The sequence below is a fragment of the Poeciliopsis prolifica genome, unplaced genomic scaffold (assembly GCF_027474105.1).
Source record: "Poeciliopsis prolifica strain line A6 unplaced genomic scaffold, Auburn_PproV2 SCAFFOLD030, whole genome shotgun sequence".
NCBI classification, from domain to species: domain Eukaryota; kingdom Metazoa; phylum Chordata; class Actinopteri; order Cyprinodontiformes; family Poeciliidae; genus Poeciliopsis; species Poeciliopsis prolifica.
Genome location: NW_026562405.1, coordinates 5,051,948 through 5,075,633, shown reverse-complemented (window position 1 = coordinate 5,075,633; position 23,686 = coordinate 5,051,948). Strand labels below are relative to the sequence as shown.

Here is a 23,686-nt window from a genome sequence, read left to right as displayed (position 1 = left end):
CCCCCTGACTGACACCCTGCGATTCCTGTGGTTCCCCCTCATCCTGTCCCCCAGCACCCAGCCTCAGCGCACTGGGGTTCTGTCGGTGGTGGATTGGACTCTCCTTGGACGCTTTATTAAGTGGCTATTCGGTCTGGCGCCGCCTCCCCCTGGGGCCGGCGTGCGCTCCCAGCAGCCCGTGGTGCCCTGCGCCGACCCCTCCCGAGCCCATGTTCAGGGTAAGAACCGGCTGCGACCTGCTCTAAACGGATCGGCCTTCATCGTTTGATGTTGTCCTCCTCGTCAGCAGGAATTGCGGTGCGTCCGCCAGGAGCCATGTGCCTCCCTCCACCCAGCAGCATGGACAGTAAGCAACAGGGGCCGGTGACCGGGGGAGGGGTGAGACCACAAGATGGAGGCGTTTCTCTGGAGCCCTTCATACACCAGGTGAGCCGGACCCGACAAAAAGCCCTGAATACAAAGAACCTGATTACACTGCAAAACAGAACTCTTACAAAGTCATTTTAGTTTCTAGTGCAAATATCTTAGAATCCTTGAATTAAGACACATGAAACATGAAACAAACTTATAATTAACTTTTTGTCAAGACGTAGGAATTACCAATAATTCCTTAATATTGATGAAAACACTTTTGGGACATTTTTCCCATAAGTGAAATAATCAGCCAGTGAATTTAGTACTTTTTCATCAATATTAAGAAATTATTAACTAAAATGCAACATTTGATATTTCTTAAAACACTTTAAAAAAATACCATCCAGCTGTCTTCTGTCAATAAAGAAATGCTTTTTGTGTGTCTGGAAGACGAACTTTTTCAAGAACTTTCTGAATGTAACGTCACAAATCAGCACCTAGCAGTTACCGAGCAACCCCAGCAGAGCTCCAGCATGTTTGGTCAGCTGGTTTTACCTCAATTTGGATTTAAAGTGACAGGACGCAGCTCAAAAGAGGAAACAAAATCAAACATCTGCGTCTTGCTAAAATGTTGTTTCTAAGTTAATTCAAGGATTCTAGGTTTGCACTAGAAACTAGGCAAAAAATACTTTCAGATTTAGTTTCTTTGCAGTTCTTTGTTTATTTCTGTGAATTCAGGATGCTGGGTAGCTTTTCATGCCTGTGTGTGTGCTGTGTGTGTGTGTGTGTGTGTGTGTGTGTGTGTGTGTGTGTGTGTGTGTGTGTGTGTGTGTGTGTGTGTGTGTGTGTGTGTGTGTGTGTGTGTGTGTGTGTGTGTTGCAGGTGGGGGGTCACACCAGCATGATGCGGTACGATGACCACACCGTGTGTAAGCCTCTGATCAGCAGAGAGCAGCGCTTCTATGAGTCTCTGCCTCCTGAGATGAAGGAGTTCACTCCTGAGTATAAAGGTCAGTCGCCGCTCTCTGATGTTTCGGATCAGAACCGCTGGGCTCTTCATGCCGCCAGACCTGCATCTCAATGCAGCATTATGAAATCCGCTGCACACATTACTGGAGCTGAATTTATTAATCAATTACCAAAGTAATCATCAAGTAATTTAGTAAGTCTCTGTAATATTTGCTTGGCTCAGAATAACTTGCTGCTAAACGGCTGCAGTGGCAGAATGACGCAGAGGAGGAAGGAGATCCGGATGTTTAGTGGGAGAGGAGACGTCGCGGCTCTGTTCTCCATCAGCTGCTGGATCTGCCTGACAGCCTGATGATGTAGAAACAGACCCAAACAAACGCCGACAGCGTTGGTCCTGTTCCCTGTTAGTAGAAACACATCCTGGTTGATGGAGCAGGCGCCTTGTTAATCAGTCTGTTAAAACGAGGAGGGCTTTTTGGGGTCTTTTTTCTTTAAAGCTGGCCTGTTATGCTTCCTTGAACAGGTTAGGATAGATCTGTACAAAACATGTTCATAAAATTTTTTACACAAGATCATCGTTTTATTTTGCACAGCTCTGTGTATTTTGAGCTGGTTTAGGGCCTCCTGTCACTTTAAATCCAAATCATCTGCTGCTGGCCATGCCCCCAACTCAACGTTTGTACTCAAACATAAAAATGGCTGCAAATAGATAAGCAATTATACAGCTGTATAGCTTTGAAAAGCGTCAGTGGAACCTTCTGCTCAACCAATAATAACGCAGCAAGTGGTTTCTGGACGGCAAATCAACAAGAAAACATTTGTGTTTTTTCAGCAGCCATTGTACAGCGCATGCACCGGCTGACTAAACCTGCTGGAACTTTAAGTGCTTGAGTTGTTTTTAGAAGCATAAAGACCAAAATGGACAAAAAACATGCAAAATGAAAATTTTGCATAATAGTTCCCTTTTAATATTTTGATTTTTTTTTTCTTTTTTTCTACTCATGACTTTAAACACTGGGATGTTTTGAAAGAAAAAAGAGGGTGAAAAATGTTGAGAGTTTGAGTTGGGCTAATAGATGAAGTGAAAGCACGAACCTGGCAGCTTGTTGTGACGGGTCGGCCGGACCCGGAGAGCCCAAACTGTCAGCTGCACACGTCGACCTGCAGCGCCGCGGCAGTCGCTGTGAGGAACCGTCCCATCAACCTGCTGCAGTCATTCCCAAAACCAGGACACGACTAACTGGAAACCAGCGTGACCCACTTACTTACCGAGCTCTTTGTTAGAAAAAATCGCAGCAGCTTTAATGGGACAAATTCACAGTTTAAACCAGTTCTTCTCAAATAGTGGGGCGGGCCCCCTTTGGGGGGCGCGGTGCGATACCTGGGGGGGCGCGTGTGATCCTGGGGAACAGGCTTTTTTTTTGGCCGTACTAGTAGAAAGAGGAGCTGATACTGCCTGCAGCAGTAGACATGGATTTATTTATTTTTAATTTCAGGCATTGATGCACTTAAAATCTTTTCTGTTGCAGACTTAAAACACGATTTAATAAAGTTATTCTTTGTAAGTTTGACCATATGTCTTTCTTTTTTCTTTAATGTTAATGAAAAAATGTTATGCAGAGATGGATAGTCACGGTGGGGAGTGGGGGGCGCGAATAGTTTTCTTCTTGCTAGGGGGGGCGTAACGGAAAATAATTGAGAAGCACTGGTTTAAACAAACACAAATACTGAGACTGAAAGTCAGACGTTCGGTTGTGTTTGGAGAAATTACTCCATAATGATCTGAAATAATGCATTCAGTTTGGTGAGGTTTTGTCCCTGGGAGGGACTGAAAGGCCTTTAAAGAAAATGTACAAGAAACACAGACATGCTGGTGCTACTGGAGCAACTTCCTGTTTCCACAGGAAGCAAAAGGAAAAATCTTCAGTCATCTTGCATAATGCAGGGATTTTCAAACCTCCCATTACATCGTGAAAAAAGTTTCATCCTGACAGCGACAACATCCCAAAGCTAAAAGTCTGTTCAGGATTTACCATTTTCTCCACATTTGGATCCATGACATCATCAATAAATCTCAATAAATTTAATTAGATGCAGATCAGTGATAAAAATAATTTTCCTTTTGGTTCTGATGAATTTCAAGATGTAAAAACTTTTTTTTAATCATCTTTTTTGTCACACAAACAACACAAAATATCAAAACTAAAACCGAAGTCCGACATGACAGCTGCTTTTCCACCTCATTTGCTTTTGCTGCTCCTCGTTTTTAATCAAGGGGCAGCAGTTCTGGCCGTTTGGGTGGAAATGGGGATTCGATCTCTGATGGCTCCTCCCATTCTGCATCCATCAGGATTTCCTTTGATTTGGTGTCAAAGTTCAGGTGTTATTTGAGTTTTTATATTCTAATTAGCTGTTCCCATTTTTAAAAATGGTACCTTGTTACTGTGGTTGCACGTCATAGTTGTCTGAAAGTTAAAAATTAGGACCAAAAATCCTCCCAAGTGCACAACGTCCAGACCAGAGGGAATAATTGCATCCCTGAACCCAAAGAAATGAACAAAAGAACCAATCAGAGCTGCTGTTGTAGCGAAAACTATGGAGAAATATTAGTGTTTGCAGATTTTATTCCATCCATAGAAAAACAACCTTCTGAAATCTGAAAGTGAAGTTCAGGTGTATTTGAGTGGAAACAGACTCCGTCTGTGGGTCTGACTGGATATTTTCTCCGGTGGGTCTGCATTCCCACCAGTCCTCGCCGATGTTGACGGCCGCCCAGCCGGCCTATATTTAGCCCTGGATCCCTGCCTGCTGCCATTGTCCTGCTGATTAAATAACAGCAGACAGACAGCTGCCCAGGAGCTGCTTCTCCAAGCCGTCAAGGTTGTTTTGCCCACATATTTTCTGACACTATCTGATGAAACATTGTGCTGCTCAGTGGCTCTGCAGATGGAGGCGCCTCTGCAGAAGATGTTGGCAGGTGGAAAGTCTGACTGTTTACATGAAAGAGAAGCTGAGCTGACTTTTATTGTGACATTATTATGAACGGAGGGAGTTTCCTCCTGGTTTCTGTGGAAATAATTAGGAAAATTAGATCTGGAGGACTTAATGGTTTGATTTGTTTATTTCTGCCTCTGGACGAGCGCGTCACCCGACACTCAGAGCAGGTCAGGAAAATATCCCAGATTTGAATAAACGTCTGATCACACTGAGGATCTGAAGCACTTTTATAAACAACAGACTGAAAAACACAAAATCTTACCAAGTATCTTTGGTCTAGTTTCTACTGCAAATGTCTTATTCCACTTGAAATGAGACACAACTAACTTACAAGTAACTTTTAAGAGCTTGACTTCAGTCAATACAGACTTATTGTCTTAAGTCAATAGTTCTTGAATATTGAAGGTTCTAGTTACTCTGGCAGTTTATTTCACTTGAAACACGGAAAAAGGTCTTGTTATAATGAAATCATTTGCCAATCATTAATGAATAAATTATCTCCTAAACCAGTTCCTATAACTTGCGGAAAAGTTCTCGTGACATCACGCTATGGGGTTGCTATGACAACAATAAACAAGCTTAAGCCTTGATCCTGTCTAACTTAAAAACAATGCAACTAGTCTCCCCACCCCGGGGTAATAATGAGATTAATATTATTGATATTCACTGCAGAAAAGTAGCTCAGCAGCATTTTAACCGATCGAACGTCTGTTTCTGATGGTCTCTGGTTCTGTCCGTCAGGCGTGGTCCTGGTGTGCTTCGAAGGCGATTCCGACGGCTACATCAACCTGGTGGCGTACCCCCACGTGGACAACATGGAGGGCGTGACGGGGGAGCTGGAGGAGAGGGACCCCCCGGAGAGGGAGCAGCCGAGGCGGAAGCAATCCCGGCGCAGCCTCCGCCGATCCTCCTCCTCCTCCGAGTACAAGGAGGAGCGGACCGAGCGGAGGGAGTCGCACGACACCGACAGCTCCGACAAGTAACAGCCTGTTCACTTCATCACGAAGCTGCGCTTCCGTTACAAAACTTTACTAATATCCTGCTTAGTTCAAATAAACTGCGTACTTTCAGTTAAATAAGAAACTACAGAAGTTTTTCCATGTTTTAGTTGCTCTAAGTAAAATGCAGCACCATCATCATCCTCCCACTTCCTGCCACCTTTTTCTGTCTTTTCCACAGTAGTAACTGTTGATCATGTGACTCGTGATGCAAAAAAAGTGTTTCCATAGCAATTTTGCAAAATAAACCAACGTCAATAAAATGGCCTCATTCACTGAGCAAGCTGACTTTGAAATGTCAAATTGCTCAACTGTAGACGAGTTGCATGGTGACGTCACATGCGTTGGATCCGCCCTCCAACCGCCAGCTGGAGGCAAAAGCTGCTCGCTGGTGATGACTAGCATTGGCTTTAGCTGTTGTCAATAAATCTAAATCTTGAATGTCTGATGATGTATAAAAGAAAATGAAGGTGATGCTCTGCTACTAATTGCCAACAATATGACAACGAGATAGCAAAGTCAGGAAGAAGTTATTTATTTGAATGAACGATAGTTCGTTAAATCACGATAAGTCTTTACATTAACAACCTGCTTTCCTGCTTCAGTTTCACAGAACTGAAGAGTCCCCGGCTGGACCCAAAGCTCCACTCAGACGTCCCGTTCCAGATGCTGGACTGGAACAGCGGCTTGGCCTCGGAGAATATCAGCTACAACCCCTGGAGCCTGGTGTGCCACAAGCAGCAGCTCAACCGCATGAGATCCGAGTCCAAGGACCGCAAGCTCTTCAGTATCCTTCATCCGTCCGCCGGACGTCCCGTGACTGGACACCTTGTTCGGCTCAGCTGTGGAAGCACCTGTTTAACTCGGCCAATCGCATCACAGCAACTCAAAGCACTGGAGCTTCATGGAGTCTTTTTGTTTTGCAGTTCCTCCAGGATTTCAGAATATATAGATATATTTTTTCCCTTATCAGAATTAATGATTTTTTTGATGCTCCTTTAGAAATATTTGCAGGGATTTCTGTTGTATTTTATTTCATTAAACCACTTAAAAAAACTATACAGGAAAAAATATAAGAAGAAAAAAAAAGACGCAGATTAAACTAAAATAGGTCGATTTTTGTTACCATGTCAATCATGGACCAAAACTCAGGCTGAGGCAGCAGGTTAGTAGAAGTAAGAAATACTGCCACCTGCTGGTGGGAGTTGGGGTCACTTTAACCCGATGGTGGTGGTTTTTTACCACCACTTTTTGTGATAATTTTGCAAAGAATTTACAATCATTCACTTGTGCAAATAAATTCATAAATCTGCATGAATATTTGCAATCACACAATATTCATAAACTAGTGTAATCTTTTATTAGCTTATTTTTAATAGAACTTCTTAAAAAGACAAGTTAAACCAAAAACGTAATCTTTCTAAGACTATGGCTTTTCTGAAACCTGAATTTTATTTAAGCAACAAAAAATATAACTTTTGGCACAAAATGACATAAGACATTATTTTTGGAAGGTGATTAGATTTGTACAGTCAAAAACAGAAACACAGCTAATTCACAAAAAAATCACAAATGATTAAAAACTCATGTCTCTTAATTAGAAAAAAGATTCTTGTCTATCAACATTTTAAATCCATTTAAATGAAGATTTAGACAAGTAAACACATCAGGATCGATTCAATTAATAAAACTTGCCTGATTGTTTTTTCAGAGCATCAAAGTGGTTGACAAATTTCTATAATATCAGTAAATATCAGGCATTGCTCCTAACAGAAGTATAAATATCAAATATTGGAATCGGCTGAAATGTTCTTGCCTGTAAATCCCAACTTTTGGTGTAAAAGAAAGCAGAAATCTTTTATTTCTGTTTAAATCAAATATATTTGTATATTTTTCCAAGTGACATTTTTAAACTAGATGAGAGTCAGACTGCGTGCGATGAAATCCTCCAGGTTTTGTTCCCTAACTGCGGCGCGTCAACCAGAGTTCCTGCTGCTGGAGAACGTCGTCCACCACTTCTCCTTCCCCTGCATCCTGGACCTGAAGATGGGAACCCGGCAGCACGGCGACGACGCCTCGGAGGAGAAGGCGGCCCGGCAGATGAAGAAATGCGAACAGAGCACTTCGGCGACGCTGGGCGTCAGAGTGTGTGGCATGCAGGTAGAATGGCGAAGGAAACGCATCAGGATGCAGCAGCGGAAACTCCTATTAGTCCATCTTTCATTAACCCAACGTCTCGCTTCACTCAGCTGCAGAAAAGTGGCCAAAATAACTTAAATTTAAAACGTTGCGTTCAATTCAAAAGAATGCATCATTTATTTCCTCTACTTTTAAAGCGGCAGTATCAGGTATCGGTAACTTTTTTGGGCATTAGCTCATGTTAGAATCCTTCATCTAGAGTGTTGCTTCGATTCTTTGATGTTTGCGAAATCCTTTACTCTCCATGGCATCAATTCAGCAGTGCAAAGCAACCCAGGTTGAGCTCCTGCACATTTGGTCAGCTGGTTTTACTGCTGCATGTGCTGTACAATGGCTGCTGGAAAACACAAGTGTTTTTTGTAGACTTGCCATCCAGAATCCACTTGGTGCATTTTTGTTGACTGTGCAGGAGGCTCTACTTGTGCTTTTCAAAGATGTGCGGTTGTATGATTGTGCATCTGTTTGCAGCCATTTTTACATGCGCGTGTAAACGTTGAGTTGGCCAGCAGCAGCTTGTTTGGATTTAAAGTGACAGGACGTCGTCACAATAGTCAGAACTGAGGAGATTAAAATTTTATCATCTAAGAATCATTTTGTGATGAAAAGTAATGAGCATGTGATGTTTAGACCGATCCTAACTTGTTCAAGGAAGCAGAATCGCTTCCTTGAACAAGGAATACAGAGCTGCAGCCAGCATTACTTTCTGCAGAGTGATTTTGGTGATGCATTATTTAAATGTCGCCCCCTGCAGGTGTACCAGCTGAGCACCGGGCACTACCTCTGCAGGAACAAGTACTACGGGCGCGGCCTGTCGATCGAAGGCTTCCGCCAGGCGCTCCACCAGTTCCTGGACAACGGGAAGTGCCTGAGGCAGGACCTCTTTGAGCCCATCCTGAATAAGCTCCGCAGCCTGAAGGCGGTGCTAGAGAGGCAGGCATCCTACCGCTTCTACTCTTCCTCGCTGCTCATCATCTACGAGGGAAAGGTGAGCAGATGGGCAGGTTTCTAATTCAATCTTTATTATGTGATTATTGAAGAGATCGCTTTGGTGGATTAGCTACCGCTGCTATCAGCTAAGCTAACAGTGCGGTGGTTGATTAGCTTGATTACCTTCCTTATCCCTTGCTATTTTTTCTTAATTAAAAACTTCCTGATCTTATTGTCTAGTTCTTGTCATATTAACAGCACAGCACTGCTTCCCTTTTTTCTTCCAAACGTTAAGATTTAGCGTGTTACGTTAACAACTTGACAGTAAAACCAAAGCCATCCATCGTCAGTGAGAACTTTTTTAATATTGAATTATTTTGTTCAATGGCCTTCTACCAAATACTTTTTTTACTCTTATTGAGTAATTTTTTTAGATGTCTAAGTAAAAAGTAAAGTAAAATGTCATTCTGTTATTTTTACAATTTTTGGATACTTTCTGACTGAAATGAAGCTCAGATTATTTTTTTTTTAATGAAAGTTTCACTGAATCGTCTCCGCTTTGAGTTTTTTAATGTAAAACTACAAGCTGAGGTTTTTCTGCTTCTATTTTTTGGTCTGTAACTCTTGAGAGAGACGCGATTCAAGAATGAAACGAGACGACATGGAGCTGAGACTGAACCCAAACTGTCAGCCTCTGGAAGGGAACAGGCTAAATAAAGAAACTCGTATCAGAACCGAGCAGAACCGCGGTTCTCCTCGGTTCAGTGATCCTCTCCAGGATCACTGCCGACGAAAGATTTCAATGATTAAATCGTAATTTTTACAACTCTTCCTTTGTAATTCTGGACTCACAGATAGTTTATTAACACATAAATGGCTGCTCCGGTTAATTTAACAAGTTTCCACTGTAATTTCTTAAGTCTTATGAGTAAATCTATGTTACAAAGATATAAACCATATTAAAAAGAATGTACTATAAAAATATGTTTATTTATCAAAGTTCAAAGGATTAAGTCGCCTGTTGGAAAATAAATGGTATTGGTACTCGAGAATCAATAACTAAATTAATAATAATCACAGTAATGTAATAAATTAATAGGTGCTTCTGGCGCCTTAAAGTAAGAAGGTTCTGGGTTTGGACCCTGGCCTGCGTCCCTTCCCGGGTTTTCCGGTTTTCTCCCACAATCCTCAAACATGACAGTTTTACACCTGATGGTCCCGGTTGATTCGGTTTCATTTGGGAACAAAATGTCAACATTTCCAGCTGCTGTGATGCTGTGGAGTCAAACCAACCAGACTCTTTGAGCAACCAGTTCCCTCCTCGCCTGAGGGGGCGCTGCACCCAGAACCACTGAAGGAAGCAACGTGAAAGAGGGGAATAGCTTGTTCAGTTAGTTTGGATGGTTTGACTCAGAGCAGCTGAAAATGTAACAACTGTTACGGGACTTTAAGGTGTGAGAACTTTCTGGTTCGGTTAGTTTGCAAACCGGACCATTTCGGGCTTGGTTGACCGACTCTTCTCGTTCTGCTGCAGGAGCCTGAAGCCGCCCCGGCGCCCGGCCCTGGGCAGAGCGCCGCCTGGCAGCAGAAGACCCCCGCTGCCCCTGCAGAGCCCCTCCCTGCTCCCTCTCCTCACTCCGACACTTCCAGTGAAACGGACTGCAACCAGGACCAGGACTCGGTACTGGAGCTTCTATCCTCTCAGGAACCCGGACATTCGGCGCCAGACGCGCCCCCCTCTCCCTTCCCGCCCATCGTGACGGACTGCTGCCCCTTCGTGCCCTGCCCCCCGTCCAAATGCCCCTCCCTGCCGCCTCAGCAGCCCTCTCTGGTGGACATTCGCATGATCGACTTCGCCCACTCAACCTACAGGGGTTTCCGCGGTGACACAGCCGTGCACGACGGTCCGGACTCGGGCTACGTGTTCGGACTGGAAACTTGATCCGGATTCTAGAGAGCCTTCGAGACGAGAACCTGCCGTAGCTCCAGAGGCTCCCGTGCGGTTCTGTCGGACCAAATCGGCTCGGTTCTGTTCTAAAAATAACAAAGAAAGTCCTCCCACTCTAGAGACTGATCGGTCTTTAAGCAAACACACACACACACACACACACACACCTCTTACTGTGAGTCCATTCAGGTCGGACCGCAACGAGAAGACGGGACGGCGCCGCCAAAATGGCCGCACACCAACTATGATGTCTCCTCATGAGGACCTTCGTGGTTTAAAGCATTCCTTCACCATCACACATCAATGCCTAACCACAGAGCGGCGGTGACATCACAGCAGATGGCCCGCCGCCGTCCTGAGGAGATTTTTACAGCTTCAATCCAGAACCGTGCCGGTTCTGATAAAACGTTAGAAACAGCAGCTATAGAGGAGGATTTTATTTGTGCATAAATGTAAAAAAAAGCTGCGACTGCAACCCGTCGGCTGGCAGAAGGGAGCCGGTGTGGCCACCTCTAGAAGTTTCTCTAGATTGAAGCGTATCTTTAAGGGAACTTTTCTGCACAGTGAAGCTCAAAATTTAGAGGATTTTTCTCGTCCTGTCGGTCAGAAACAACCACATCCTGGGAACGTTTGGACGAAACGTCCACTGACCGACCAATCGGCTCCAGGCCCAGCGCAGCGCCCCCTCCTGGCACCTCAGAAACCGAAACCCACAACAGCGAATCGGGCCAAAAAAGGACTAAATGTCCACTGAAAAATTCAGACATTTAGAGAGTAATTCCAGAAGTTTTCTAGAAAAAAATAAGGACATTTCTGATCTCCAAAAGTCTAAAATGCGCAAGAATAAAAAAAAAAAAATCTGAATTTTTTTTCTGGAAAACATTTTGGAAAATTTCCCACTTTCTCCAAACCAGATTTGCACATTTTTTACTTTTGAAACTCCAAATTTCCAAAAGAAATTGACATTTGAAATTCTTTTTTTTCTAGATAATTTCTTAAATTAATCTCAAAATTCTGATTTTTTTTTTTTTTGGCAGAAATCTTCTAGTTTCTTTTTTCGAACCATATTGGCCCGAATACGCCGTGGTAGAACCTGGATAACCTAAGTAATGTAAGAGTAAGAAAACGCACTAAGACATACCTGGCGAAGCACCAGGTGGTTCTGGAAGAGCGCAGTGGCGCCCCCTGGGAGGGAAATCGGCAATGCAGTGCAGCAGAAACAGGCCCCCAGAGGGAAATATTACCGTTTATCTTTAAACATTGGGGATTAATCAGAAATCTAACGTGGCCTGTGTCCTGTGAAGCTCATTTGTAATATTTGAAGCATAAATGTCACTTTAAGATCTGGTTCAGTGGTGTCCAGATGTTGGTTTTTCTGTTTTTTTGCTGTTAGCGGCTCTCATGGAAAAAAGCCCGGCATGAATGCACTGATGGAGCTCAGTTTGTTTGTTCTCAGAAATGAAGTGAATTTTTGGTTTTTCTATTTTTGGGGGGTTTTGTGAAGGACCTCGCATTTCAAATGAGCTCTGAAGCACCTGAAGGCCAACATGGCGCCTTTCCATGGGATTTGTTAATAGCACTGATTAAAAGAAGAGTAACACCACCCTCAACTATCAGGGCTCGGTTATATAATATTTTTCTGATAGAAATGGGAAATGAGACCAAAAATAAATTAAATTCCTTTTGAACGTTTTGCTGGTGTTGAATTATCACGCAGCCCTGCCTCAAAATATAGATAATATAAAGATATTTATATTTTATAATAAGTCCTGTGTAGTCGTGTCTCGATGGAGTGGAGCCAATCAATTCGTGGATCTTCCTCCGCCTGAGGCTGAGGCTGGCCGAGGCGCGGCACCGCCCCCTGCTGGACAGCAACAGGTACTCAGCCTCAGGAGCAGGAACCAAACAGAGCAAATATTATATTTATTTTTGGGTTATTAAGGTGATAATTTATTTTTTATTGTACCTTTACCCACAGATACGGGTAAGTGGTTTGTCCCCCATCTTTAAAAGTGTAACAATGTAAAGATGTTGTTAGGAGGAGAGAATAGCAGCAGTATTATATTATTATTATTGGAGCTGACTCGGCTTTGCTGCCTTGCTCTGGACCTGCGGTTCCGGTGGGGAAAACTGTTCAACGTATCTTCATGTGTTCTTTGATTGTTGGTTTGTTTCACTCTTACATCGACAGAGCCGGTTAAGAAATAAAACGAATAAACCTGCATGCTCATCCACGTCCCTCCTGTTTCCGCGCCACATCAAACCGACCGACCGGCGGCCTGCTTTGACCTCTGAACCTCATGGCTGTTAGCTTCAGATTGATGGGACTTGATTTTGTTTTTTGCATCTGACATCACCCTGACTGTTTGTTAGAAAAGTGAAAAGTACGTGAGATTAAATCTTTCCAGAAGCTTTTGCCTCGTGTCGCCATTCTTTCTCCAGGTGAACCCTATGGCAGGCTGTTACAGCATAAAATCAGCTTCACAGGTCTGAAATGAGTTGATGACTATTATGTATTATGTCTGGGACATATTTACGGAAGATGATTAGAGTCAGGAAAGGAGGGACAAATGCCTGTGCCACTGTATATGCTGTAAATACATGATAAATTGCAGAGATAATATTTCTGCTGAGCTCAAACTTTGATAGAAATGAACACAGATGAGGCATTTCCTGGAACAAACCTTCCTGTTTATCATAAACAGCACCTGCAAACAGAAGGTCTGGATTTATCTGCACGGCATTGACGCAAACGGAGACGATTCTGTAAGAATCCAATGAAGTTTCAAGGCACTTAAACCGAATCCTGTCAACATTTACACACAAAATCTACTGCAGCGTTGAAAAAAAATAAAAAAGGATAATTTTACACCAAAATAAGAAACATTACAACAATTTTCTTACAGGAGATCCCAAAGGAAACGGTAAATAAATGTTCATTTAAAAATGCCACAGTATGTATAGGATGTAAATAGATGTTCAGTTGAAATGCCGATTATTGCTTCAGTACAAAAAGGTGTAAATAAAACATTAGAAAGTGAGAAAAATATCTGAGGATGAAAAAGGAAATATAAAAATGTTGATTTTAAAAGTTCTTTTTATGGCTTGATTTAACTAAGTAACACCTTTAATGCACTGAAAAATTAGAATAGAAAATAATTTTTTTTCCACTAATATTTGCTTAGTAAAATCAATAAATAGAAAACTTTTTATAAAGGAAACATTAGGCTACAAGATTAAATAAAAAGCAGCACAGATATAATAAAGTGCTATAAAAACAGAAATTTAACAGATTAGTCGTTTAAAACACCAAACAAACTGGAAGCTGTAGTAAAAATAACCAAATAAGCTTTAAATATTAATATGGTTGTCAGCATAAACGCAGTTTTAGGGCCAGAAAAATTTGTTTACAGAACGATTTTATCCATGAATTATCACAACTTTATGTATTTTGCAACTTCAATAATATATTTATTTTATAATACTTTTGATGCATCTTCACTGTTGCTCCTTTATTCTCGCAAATATGGCTGTTCTCTTATTCACACTTTTTGATAATTGTGACTTTAATACAACTCTATTATTATTTTGACTATATTGTGCTACTTTAAATCGCATAACCTTATTTTGCAATTAAAATGTTTTCTTGTTCTGGCCCTAAAACGTCGCCGTTAGCAGCGGATCCTAAACGTTTAATAATTTGAAAACTTGGAAGAAACTTAAATATTTCCAGTAAAAAATGGATAATCATCAAATTTACAGAAAACAGTTCTGGTATCTGGTGGCAAATCGGGTCCAAACAGAAACATCCTGCTGCCGTTTCTCCAGCTGATCCCAGAACAGGTCCAGTTGATCTCGGGTTTTCCAGTCGGTCCGTTTGCCTCAGCTCCCAGCTATGAGTCCAGAACCCGGGCGTCGACCCGGCGGTCGACCGGATGTCCAGCGTAACGGCCTCCTCCTCGCCGCTGCGCCGCTTCCACAGATCCCCAGCGATGGCCAGCGCCCCGCCTTTTAGGAACCGGACAAAGTTCTCCCCGACCAGCGGGCCCATGGCGTACATTCCCGGCCCGTCCGCCGCCAGAACCCTGTTTGTGAACGGGTCCACGTCAATCGGGTTCCTCCGGCAGGAAATTGGCTCTTCTGGGTCGATGCCTAACGAGAGGCCGTTGTCGCGAAGGAAGGAGAGGTTCGGATGAGCGCCGATCAGAACCAGCGCCTTGGAGACCCGGACCACCGTCTGCTCGCCAGAGTCCGACTCCAGGATGCACTTCCGGTCGGGCCGGAAGGCGACGACCCGGTGGCAGGGAAAGCTCAGGTAACCGGGGTAGGAGGAAGGCGAGCTGGAGGAAGAGGAAGGAGGCGGCGGAGGTTCTGGGCCGGTCCGAAGGGTCGGTCTGGTGCTGCTGCTGAGTCATCATCTGATGGACCTGGAAAAGAGCAGAGATCAGAACCGGACCGACCAACAAACCGACCGCCGGCCTCAGAACCAAGAAGGCAAGTCTGCAGAGCAGGTAGGTGATTCTAAAGGAAGAGCAGCTCCTGATTGGACGGATAAAGTCAAGAGCAACACGATTGGACGAGCGGTGAAGGACCTGATTGGACGAAATCAAATGTAGAGGTTTTTCTTTTTTAATAAATGTTTATTGCTACTCAAAGTTATTAGGGAACATGTAGAGTTTATTTCCTAGCAAATTTGTGATTTTCAACACAAATCTGAAAACAATTTAAAATTTTGAGATTAATCAGATTTTTTATTTTTGAAGTTCTTTTTGTAGAAAATTTCCGAGTTTGAAAAATCAAAAATTTGCTGCAAAAAAACCTCAAATGTTGCAATTAATTTCAGAAATTTCCTAGAAAAAACCTTGGAAATGTCCGACTTTCCAAAGTCAGAAATTATCTTAGTTTTTCTGAAAAAAAACATTTCTGAGGTTAATCTCAACATTTCTGAGATTTTGGATAAAATTTCCTGAAGTTTCCGAACAATCTCTGCTGCTGGAATTAGCCAATCAGAGTTTGCGCTGTGGAAACACCCACTTTGGGTCTGCAGAACCCGCCCCCGCCCAGAACCCGCCTCACCTTGTGGTACTCTGGGTAGAGCAGTTTGGGAAGCTGGTTGAAGATGAGCCCGGGGTCCGAGACCGAGCGCCGGAAAGCGTGGCACACCGACGTGTTGAGGTGGTGAGCGGCGAGGACGGCGTCGGCCGCCGTTAGCCCCGCCCCCACCACCAGCACGGGGTCGGCGGATTGGTCGAGCTCGCCGCGGGCGATGGCCGCCTCCAGCTCCCAGAAGGAGTGGCAGACAAAGGGCAGCGACTCTCCGTCCACGCCGAGCCGAGCCGGCACGTCGTGCGTTCCCGTCGCCAGGACAACGTTGTGCGCCAACAGCGAGAACGGCACCTCCTCCGTAACCGAGCAACCGTCTACAGCGAGAACACAAATCATGAAAATACTCTTTAAACCTTTACAACATAAACGTTTCATTTATTCTGTTTGTCTTTCATAAAACGCACCTCCTAGAATTTCGCCGTGTCTCCGCTGCAGTCCCGACACTCTCCAGCAGGGCGGTGACCCGTCCTGCTGACCCGACTCCCTGGTTACCGCGGTAACGGTGGTCCCGCAGGCGAAGTTCTGCTCCAGGTTCATCTTGGACACGTAGTGCTCATAGTAGGAGGCGATTTCTGCCGGGGTGGCGCGGTCGTTCCTCACATTTCTGCCACAAAAAGAAACAACATTTAGCAAGGCAGCAACGGACGGGGCTAACGAGTAGATATCAGGTACCAAACCGTCATTCAGCTCATTTCTCCCCTGTAAATTAACACAAAGATTCATCCAAGTTTTATACTTTAACATAACTTAATACAAGGTTCAAAACCCAAATCTTTAAACCTATCGCTCACTAGGACTTAAATAAGCTAATCTAGGTTAGCCACAACATAAGAGCTGATTTAAATGTTCATCTTTGTAAATTTAATATTTAAAAACACTTTTTAAATACATACATATATATTTTTAGATTTATCTATCTTAAAACACGACTTTGACATATTTTTACTCAAGTAGAAATATTCTCACTAAAACAATGTGACCAGTTGCCGCCCATGTCTGCCTACAGAACGTGGTTCTTTGATGCGGGTCGAACCTGCGCTTGTCTCTCATCCAGTCCTTCAGCTTGAGCCCGGGAAGCTCCATCCAGTTGGCCAGGCTGAGCGTCAGCATGGATCCCTCCATGGCCTGGAAGGAGCAAAAACTCACGTCAGAGACCGAGACTCTCCCCATTAAGACAACGTTATGACGGTGGGCCTTACATGCCAGGCGCCTCCAGGCGGGCCTTTTCCCAGAACCAGGTGGGGAATGGCTCGCTCCGGTTTGTACCGCCACTCCAGGGGCGACGTGTGGTCCAGACCGAAGTCGCTGTCCGGCAGCAGCAGCGAATCAAAGAGCACCGCCACAGGGTTGGACGACCGGCCCTCCAGGCCCTCGCAGAGATACTCCAGGTCCTGCAGAGAGGCTCGGTTCAGATGCAGCCCGACCCGACGCCGGCGCCACGGCGGAACGGGCCGGGTTACCTGCTCCAGCAGCGACAGGTGAGGCTGCTCCGACAGCTTGCCGTGCAGCAGGGGGTTCGGGTGCCATCCCTCTGCCGACAGGTAGGGGGCGTAGCCTGACAGCAGGTAAGACAGGCAGATCCCAGAGGGGCCGTTTCCTAAGCAACAGGAGAAAATTAGAAATAAAAAAATAGACTTTTGATCTCACAAAGTTCTGGGATTAAAATCTGAAATTGGCATTATCATTATTCCATTATCAATACGTTAGATCTGCAACTGGCAATTACTTACATAATTATACATGAATATCTCATAGGAACTATTGCAGGGCCAATTATTGATTAAGTTATTGCGACAGGCGTGGAACATGATGGAGGCAGAAAATTATGAACAGCTGTTGCATGAGTCAGCAATCTTTTTGTAAATATATGTACAATGACTCCGCATGAGAGGAAAAACAATTTGCATTTTTACTTCCACATATTTGCACATAATATGTAAACAAGCAGTTCGGCTCCACTCCCACTGTCTCCATTATTCTCTGAATGGGAATTCAGCTCAACGGCAGAAGAATAAATAGCTCAGTTCTTAATCTTGCATGCAGCTGCCTCAGACGTCAGAGACTCTCCCCATTAAGACAAAACATAAGCAGAAACTTATGTGACTCTAATATTACTTCCTTGTTTGAAGCTGTTCATTTCACCTCTCAGCATGAACGAAGCGAAGGTTTGTCTTACCGATGATCACGACCGGCAGAATCTCTCCAGACGTCGTCTCTTTCTGCTGCAGATCCATTTCTTCTGCAACAGAGAGGAACAAAGTCCGGTCACCAACATGACGTGAGATCGTTTTCAGTCCCACTTCCTCCGTTTGACCTTGAGGTTTAGCGTCGAGGTTCAACCTGCGATGTTCACAGGTGACGGAGCGTCAGGAAGGAAGTGAGACAACGAGTCAACATTTCCGTTTGGTTCCGATTCAGATTCTTAGATTTCGGCCCCGTGACTTTATGCTCAATAACTTTCATTCGTCTGATTTATTGTTCCTCTTCTTCCACCAAAAACAGGATGTTAAAAGTCTTCACTCTGGTGCTTTAACTAGACCTTTTTTAAGAATTGTTTAGTTTACAAAGACTTTATAATTCACTTATTTGTTGTTTCTGTTTTTTATTAATTTTAGATATTTAAATTGTCTTCCAGTTCCAGTGTTAAGTGTTCATTGCAATTTAAAGTTTATTGAGCTTTGAGAATGTGTTCTTGTATTATTATGCCATTTCTGTTATTTTCCCTAAAAATTGTCTCAAAACAATATAATCATTTATCACAATAACTTCTGGGACAATTTATCGTCCAGCAAAATTTGTAATCCTGGTTTATATTCTGCTTTTTCAAAATAAAATCTAGACTGTAACTTAACGTCGTGTCATCAGCTCCTCTGGTGTCTCAGATTAGTACGCAGATCGGCCACAATAACACATTTTGCTGCACGATAAATCGTCCCACAAGGTTTTGCGATAAACGATAATATTGTGGTTTTGAGACCATTTTCAAGTAATGGTGAAATAATGCAAGAACATATTTTCATAGATCAATAAACTTTAAATCTTTATGAACATTTTACACTGGAACTGGAAGTCACTTTATAAATCCAAAATAAATAAACAAAATAACAAAAACAAATCAAATGAATTATGGAGTAAATAAAATGGTTATTTAAAAAAAGGTTTAGCTGAGCCCAAAAGGGAGAAAAGACAAAAATGATAAATCATTTAAATTATTGTGCCAATAATTGATTTATTATTAATTCATCCCATTTATATTTAGAAATATTATAAGGCAGCTTGAAGCTCATCTGTTTTTATTACCAGAGTGGAAGAAAATAGAAATTAGAAATAGCTTCTCTCCAACTGTAAGTTTCCTCTGAAGCCTCATGACTCACATTTCCCCTCCAGCACATTGAAGCTCCATTAATATAAACTTCACTGCTGGGTTTGCACTTCGGCAGCCATGAGGTCATGGACGCTGGACGCACGCCCCGTCCAGAGGGCCGGGCCAGCGATCCGAGAGCAGCGGCCGACTCTCAGAAACTGCACAGTCATGCTTACACAGACGAATGCAGACAAGTGAGGACGGGACATGTGAGAAAAGGAACGAGGAAGAAAAATTTGGTTCAACAGCATAGGAGAAGCATAAAGAAATGAGAGGAGAGAAAAAGAAAGAGGGAAATGAGGTGGGTTGGGAGAGATGAAGAGAGGTTACATAAGGGCAATGACGAAGCTGGCATGGAGCCCAGACACGAGTGAGTCTCAGCGCCAAAGTCACTCAGGACTACGTGCCGCTCCGGCAGCCCACTGCCCTGACTGGGTTCGTTAGTTCACTCCCAGAAACACTGACCAACGTATTTACAGTTACAGCATCGCTTTCCACTCTTTATCCTGTAACAAAACACAAATTGTTCTCTGTTTAAAGTACAATACTCTCCGAATGGTAGCTAACTGTGACCAGAGGCTACAGTAAACCATTTCCTCCAGCATTGCAAACAATCCACTCTTCTAGAAAAGCGCCTTTGGGTGTCGGCTTTATCTTTTGGCTACAGGTATGAACTCTTTACTGCAGCGTTTAGGAGATTAAAAAACGGACGGCTTTGCATTATTTAAAAAAACAAAGCAAAAAACAAAGCTAAAAAAAGACAAAAGATGAGCCAAACAAAGCTGATCATTGCAAGATATACGTGACAAGATCTGTCTCCGTTTTTATCTGTGATGCAAAAGAACAGGAAGATCCTTTCGTTGTTAGCAAATCAACTCTCAATTTAGTTTCTGTCCTTTGGACACTAAAAAATTATCTCACCATGAAAATTATTTTTGTAAAAACTTTTCAAAGAGGTAATTTAGTGCAGGGCAATAACTTCAAAGTTTTTGTTTTTAAGCTTTAATCTATGTAATTTCCTTTTCAGAAAAGAAAGCAAGGACCGATTGGCTGGACCTCTGTTGAATTAACTGAATATTTATGCTGTAACTTTTTTGTCATTTTGAAGGAATCACTTTTCACTTTTACAATAAAGGACTTTTTGGAGGAAAAAGTTTGTCAAAAAAGGCCATTTTTATTATTATCACAATAAATTTTGGGACAATTTACCATCCAACAAAATGTGTTGTTGTGACAGGCCTGTTTTTGGTGATAACTTTTAACAAGCATTTTATAAAATAGATAAAATTGGATCCAGTTGGGTTAAAATTATTCCAAAGCACCAGGTTGTTTTTCTGACTGTGGAAGAAATATGCCAACGTTTCCTCTTCACTCAAAGCAACAGAAAAACACCTGGATGTTCACCATTCTGGTTAAGCAGGTTTTCCTCCCAAACATCAAACCTTCTCGTAGGTTTTGCTGCATAAACAAACAAACAAGCATCAGAGCCAACCCGACACTTATCAAAAAGTCGAAGGTCACCTGCCGCAGGCGCCTTGGATCAGTGGTGACACGGCAGAAACCCGACACGCTCCATGCAGGACGTCGGCGTGGAACGTGAGATGATAATCACTGGAGGGTTATGTAACCTATAATCAGCGAAATGGAGAACCTGTTTTAACTATGACTGAATGTACAACCTGAATGGTTGGCATTGAAAAAATGCTAATTGTCTCTTTAATCATTTTTATATCACGTCCTGACATCATTAATTCATTTCTTTTTTTTAAGTTAACATTGAGAGTCAAACCAGATGAATAATATTCATGAATAATGATTTTGTACTTTAATAACAATGAAGCTGTTTTTGATCTTTTCAGCTTTCAATCTCCATCACTCTGGATCGGGAAGAGTCTGATCTACGGCAAGAGAAAAGGTGTTTTCACACCTGATAGTTTGATTGGGACCAAAATCTAAACATTTGTTACAGAAATGCTGCACTCAGTGCAGTGTGGTTTTCTTCTACACTGCACTAAGTCAAAGAAACCAGCCGGTTTCTGGTTTGCTTGGCGTTCATAAATGGATTCGAGCCGCAACACAGTTCACTTCAACCGAACCCAGCCTGAGGCTTGTAGGCGAATCAGAGTTAGCTTTTTTCAGAGTACAATTAGTGTTCACACCTCCCCAAACAAACTAAACAGACTTCAGTTCAGTTAAAGCGAACTAAACAGGGCTGGTGTGAATCAACACAGAGAATCCTGTTTTCGTGATGCATCTTACAATGAGATACAATGTTTTTAACTTGAGCTGTTGTGAAAGAATATTTTAGTGATCGAGTACTCTCCGGAATATTCTTCTCTCTCAAACTGTGATGATGTGATTCTGACCACAAAAGCTGTTCTAGTCCAACCATCATGCCGCAAACATCAGCAATCCTTATTTGTCCCCCGAACCTTTGGTGGGGATTAACATATAAAAACTGAACAAAAAGTGGATTAATTTTAGAGGCAAAAGAAACTAAATTAGAACTGATTTTAGTCGCCAATGACAATTTATGCAGTTATAAGCATCCAGCAGGAAAAGGTGGAGGTAGAAACATGTGGGAACGTGTTTTAGCACGAGGAGCAACAACTACGAGCAGAAACAAGTTGTGTAAAGTCACAGCATTTATCTCCCAATTATTTAGTTGTGTATCAATACTCAGGACTAAAACATTTCAAACCGGATGCTGTGGTGGTGCAGCAGCAAAGCGCGACTCGTGTATTGAGGCCTGTCTTCATGGCAGTGGTCGCAGGTTCAATTCCCGGCCTGGCAACATTTATTCTTCTAAGCAGATCCTTACAAAAACTCCTGCTGGCAATTAAAACCAAGAATTTTGGTTTTGTTTAGAGGTTCAACTGAAAGCTGGAATTGAAAAAAAAAGAGGAGAAAAGGTTGTTGTGTAATATTTACCTAGTTCCATTTTTGTAAATGCATTCTACAAAAATGAATCGCTCATCTTCTATAACACTTCTTAATGCATTTGGATGCACTGAAGAAGCTCCTAAGATACATAATTAATTACGGCTCACAATAGAAAGGCTTGAAAATATTTTTGAAAGGCTCGTCTCATATCTTTTCTGCAGAATTTAAAGAAAAAAATTAACAAAATGTGAAAGTGGTCGGGGGGTTTTCACACATTCAAAACATCGAGCTGTATTTTCCCCAAACCTTGTTAAGCTTCAGCTCTTCTGGAGCACTTAAGGAGTGTTTTGTTTTAACTTCTAAATTAAATACTTCCAGGCAGAGTTGTTGTAATCTCGCTCTGAACGCCTGCCAAGATATGCAGATGGCTAATGGGATTTTATTTATGAAGACCCAAGACCTGCTGGACCTGTTACAGTCAAGGTTAAAGTGATCCAATTGTTGCAGAATGCAAAGACAATGTTTTCAAACCCAAATGCTACAATGTTTATGGGATTCTGTAGAACTCCTCCATTAATAAAAATAGAAAAAATGCTGCTAAGCTTGTAGAAATCTGAGTGAACCCAGAAAAAAAGGATGAAAATGTTTGTACATTTACGTTATCCTGCACTCAGTGTTCCTTGTGTGGCTTCCAACTGTGACAATAAGGCGGGAGGAGATAATAGATGGAGAACAATATCAGTTCTGTTGTTGTATTTTATAATTGGCTCAATAAACATGTAGCTGTTTGAGTATGGAAATCAGGTCAGAAAGGCAAACAAAGATCAAGCTGGAAGGTTTCAGATTATTTTACTTCTAGCTCACAGAGGCACATTAGGAATAAATCCTATAAATACCAATGCTATCTTTAGTCTCTCATTTCTAACCTGCTTCATCGCAACTTTTAATTAATCAAAACCTTTAAATCGTAGTTTTATAAGTAAAATTTGATTTAAAAAATGTAAGAACAAAAATCAACCAGCAGATTAATAAATTAAAGTACATCTATAGAGAATATATCTGAATTAGTTTCATCTACGTAACAGAGTTCTGGGTACTGGATGTGAGCCAGCGGTGACTGGATACGTAAGCCGAAGTGAGGACCACCCTCCCACCGACACACTCCCACTCACTGAGCCGGCCGGCCGGCCGGAGCTGCGGAGCTCGCATCAATAATCGGGGTTATACCCCAGGCTAACAGCAGCAGCCCCATAATCCAGCATTATTACGTCACTCTGACCCATGTGCTAGCTACCTGCCGCTGTAGCCTCGCGCGCGACCAGCTCGGCTGGGACAAACTTACCGATTCCTCCTTCTGATTTCGATCCTCCGCTGGGTCTAAGAGCCGTTTTATCTTCTTTAATTTGTTTTTTGTTGCCTCGGTTTCTCAGTCTGTCAAGTCGCAGCTGCTCGCCGGCCTTTCATTCAGCTCTTCTTTCACTAACTCCGCCCTTCAGCTCTGAGCTGGAGTCTCGCATTCACATATTATATAGTTATAATGTAGCTTGGCCCACTAGCCAATCAACAGAGACCCTCCGCCCCCCAGCCAATCACACAAAGGCACAGATGAACTGTTATGAAAAACCGCGCTGTCGTAAGAAAAGACAGTTTATGGATGCGAGATGCTCGACAATCAGTTTGATAGGTTCAGAAAAAAGTTATTTGAAAAGATTTTATTGCTCAACGATCACACTTAGATTTATCTTTTTGTGATAAGCTGCATGCTTACATACGCGATTTTCCCCAATTTGTTCTATTTTAAAAAAGTTAAGCAGCACTGTACAGATAAAAACCAGCAGATAGTCTGCAGCTTTCAGAAAGCAGACGTCTCATCAGACACTGTTTGCACATGTAGGTCAAGTGCAGTTTAACCTGTCACTCCTACCAAGAGTTGTTCATTCAG

The 23,686-nt window shown here is 42.6% G+C and overlaps 2 protein-coding genes across 2 annotated transcripts; one reads left to right on the top strand and one right to left on the bottom strand.

The window, feature by feature from the left end:
• On the top strand, nt 1-10,509 carry ip6k1 (inositol hexakisphosphate kinase 1). The gene is given in 9 exon segments (XM_055050246.1): nt 1-218; nt 290-426; nt 1,237-1,363; nt 5,061-5,298; nt 5,923-6,104; nt 7,302-7,477; nt 8,268-8,501; nt 9,978-10,374; nt 10,377-10,509. Coding segments are annotated over 8 exon segments (1,515 nt in total). The 5' UTR covers nt 1-218; nt 290-315; the 3' UTR covers nt 10,427-10,509.
• Nucleotides 10,510-14,196: 3,687 nt separating this feature from the next.
• On the bottom strand, nt 14,197-23,229 carry LOC129372757 (oxidative stress-induced growth inhibitor 1-like). Its single transcript, XM_055050245.1, is given in 10 exon segments — nt 14,197-14,322; nt 14,325-14,752; nt 14,754-14,818; nt 15,468-15,811; nt 15,902-16,101; nt 16,531-16,622; nt 16,697-16,888; nt 16,958-17,094; nt 17,674-17,736; nt 23,087-23,229. Coding segments are annotated over 9 exon segments (1,554 nt in total). The 5' UTR covers nt 17,732-17,736; nt 23,087-23,229; the 3' UTR covers nt 14,197-14,284.
• Between the last annotated feature and the right edge of the window lie 457 nt (nt 23,230-23,686).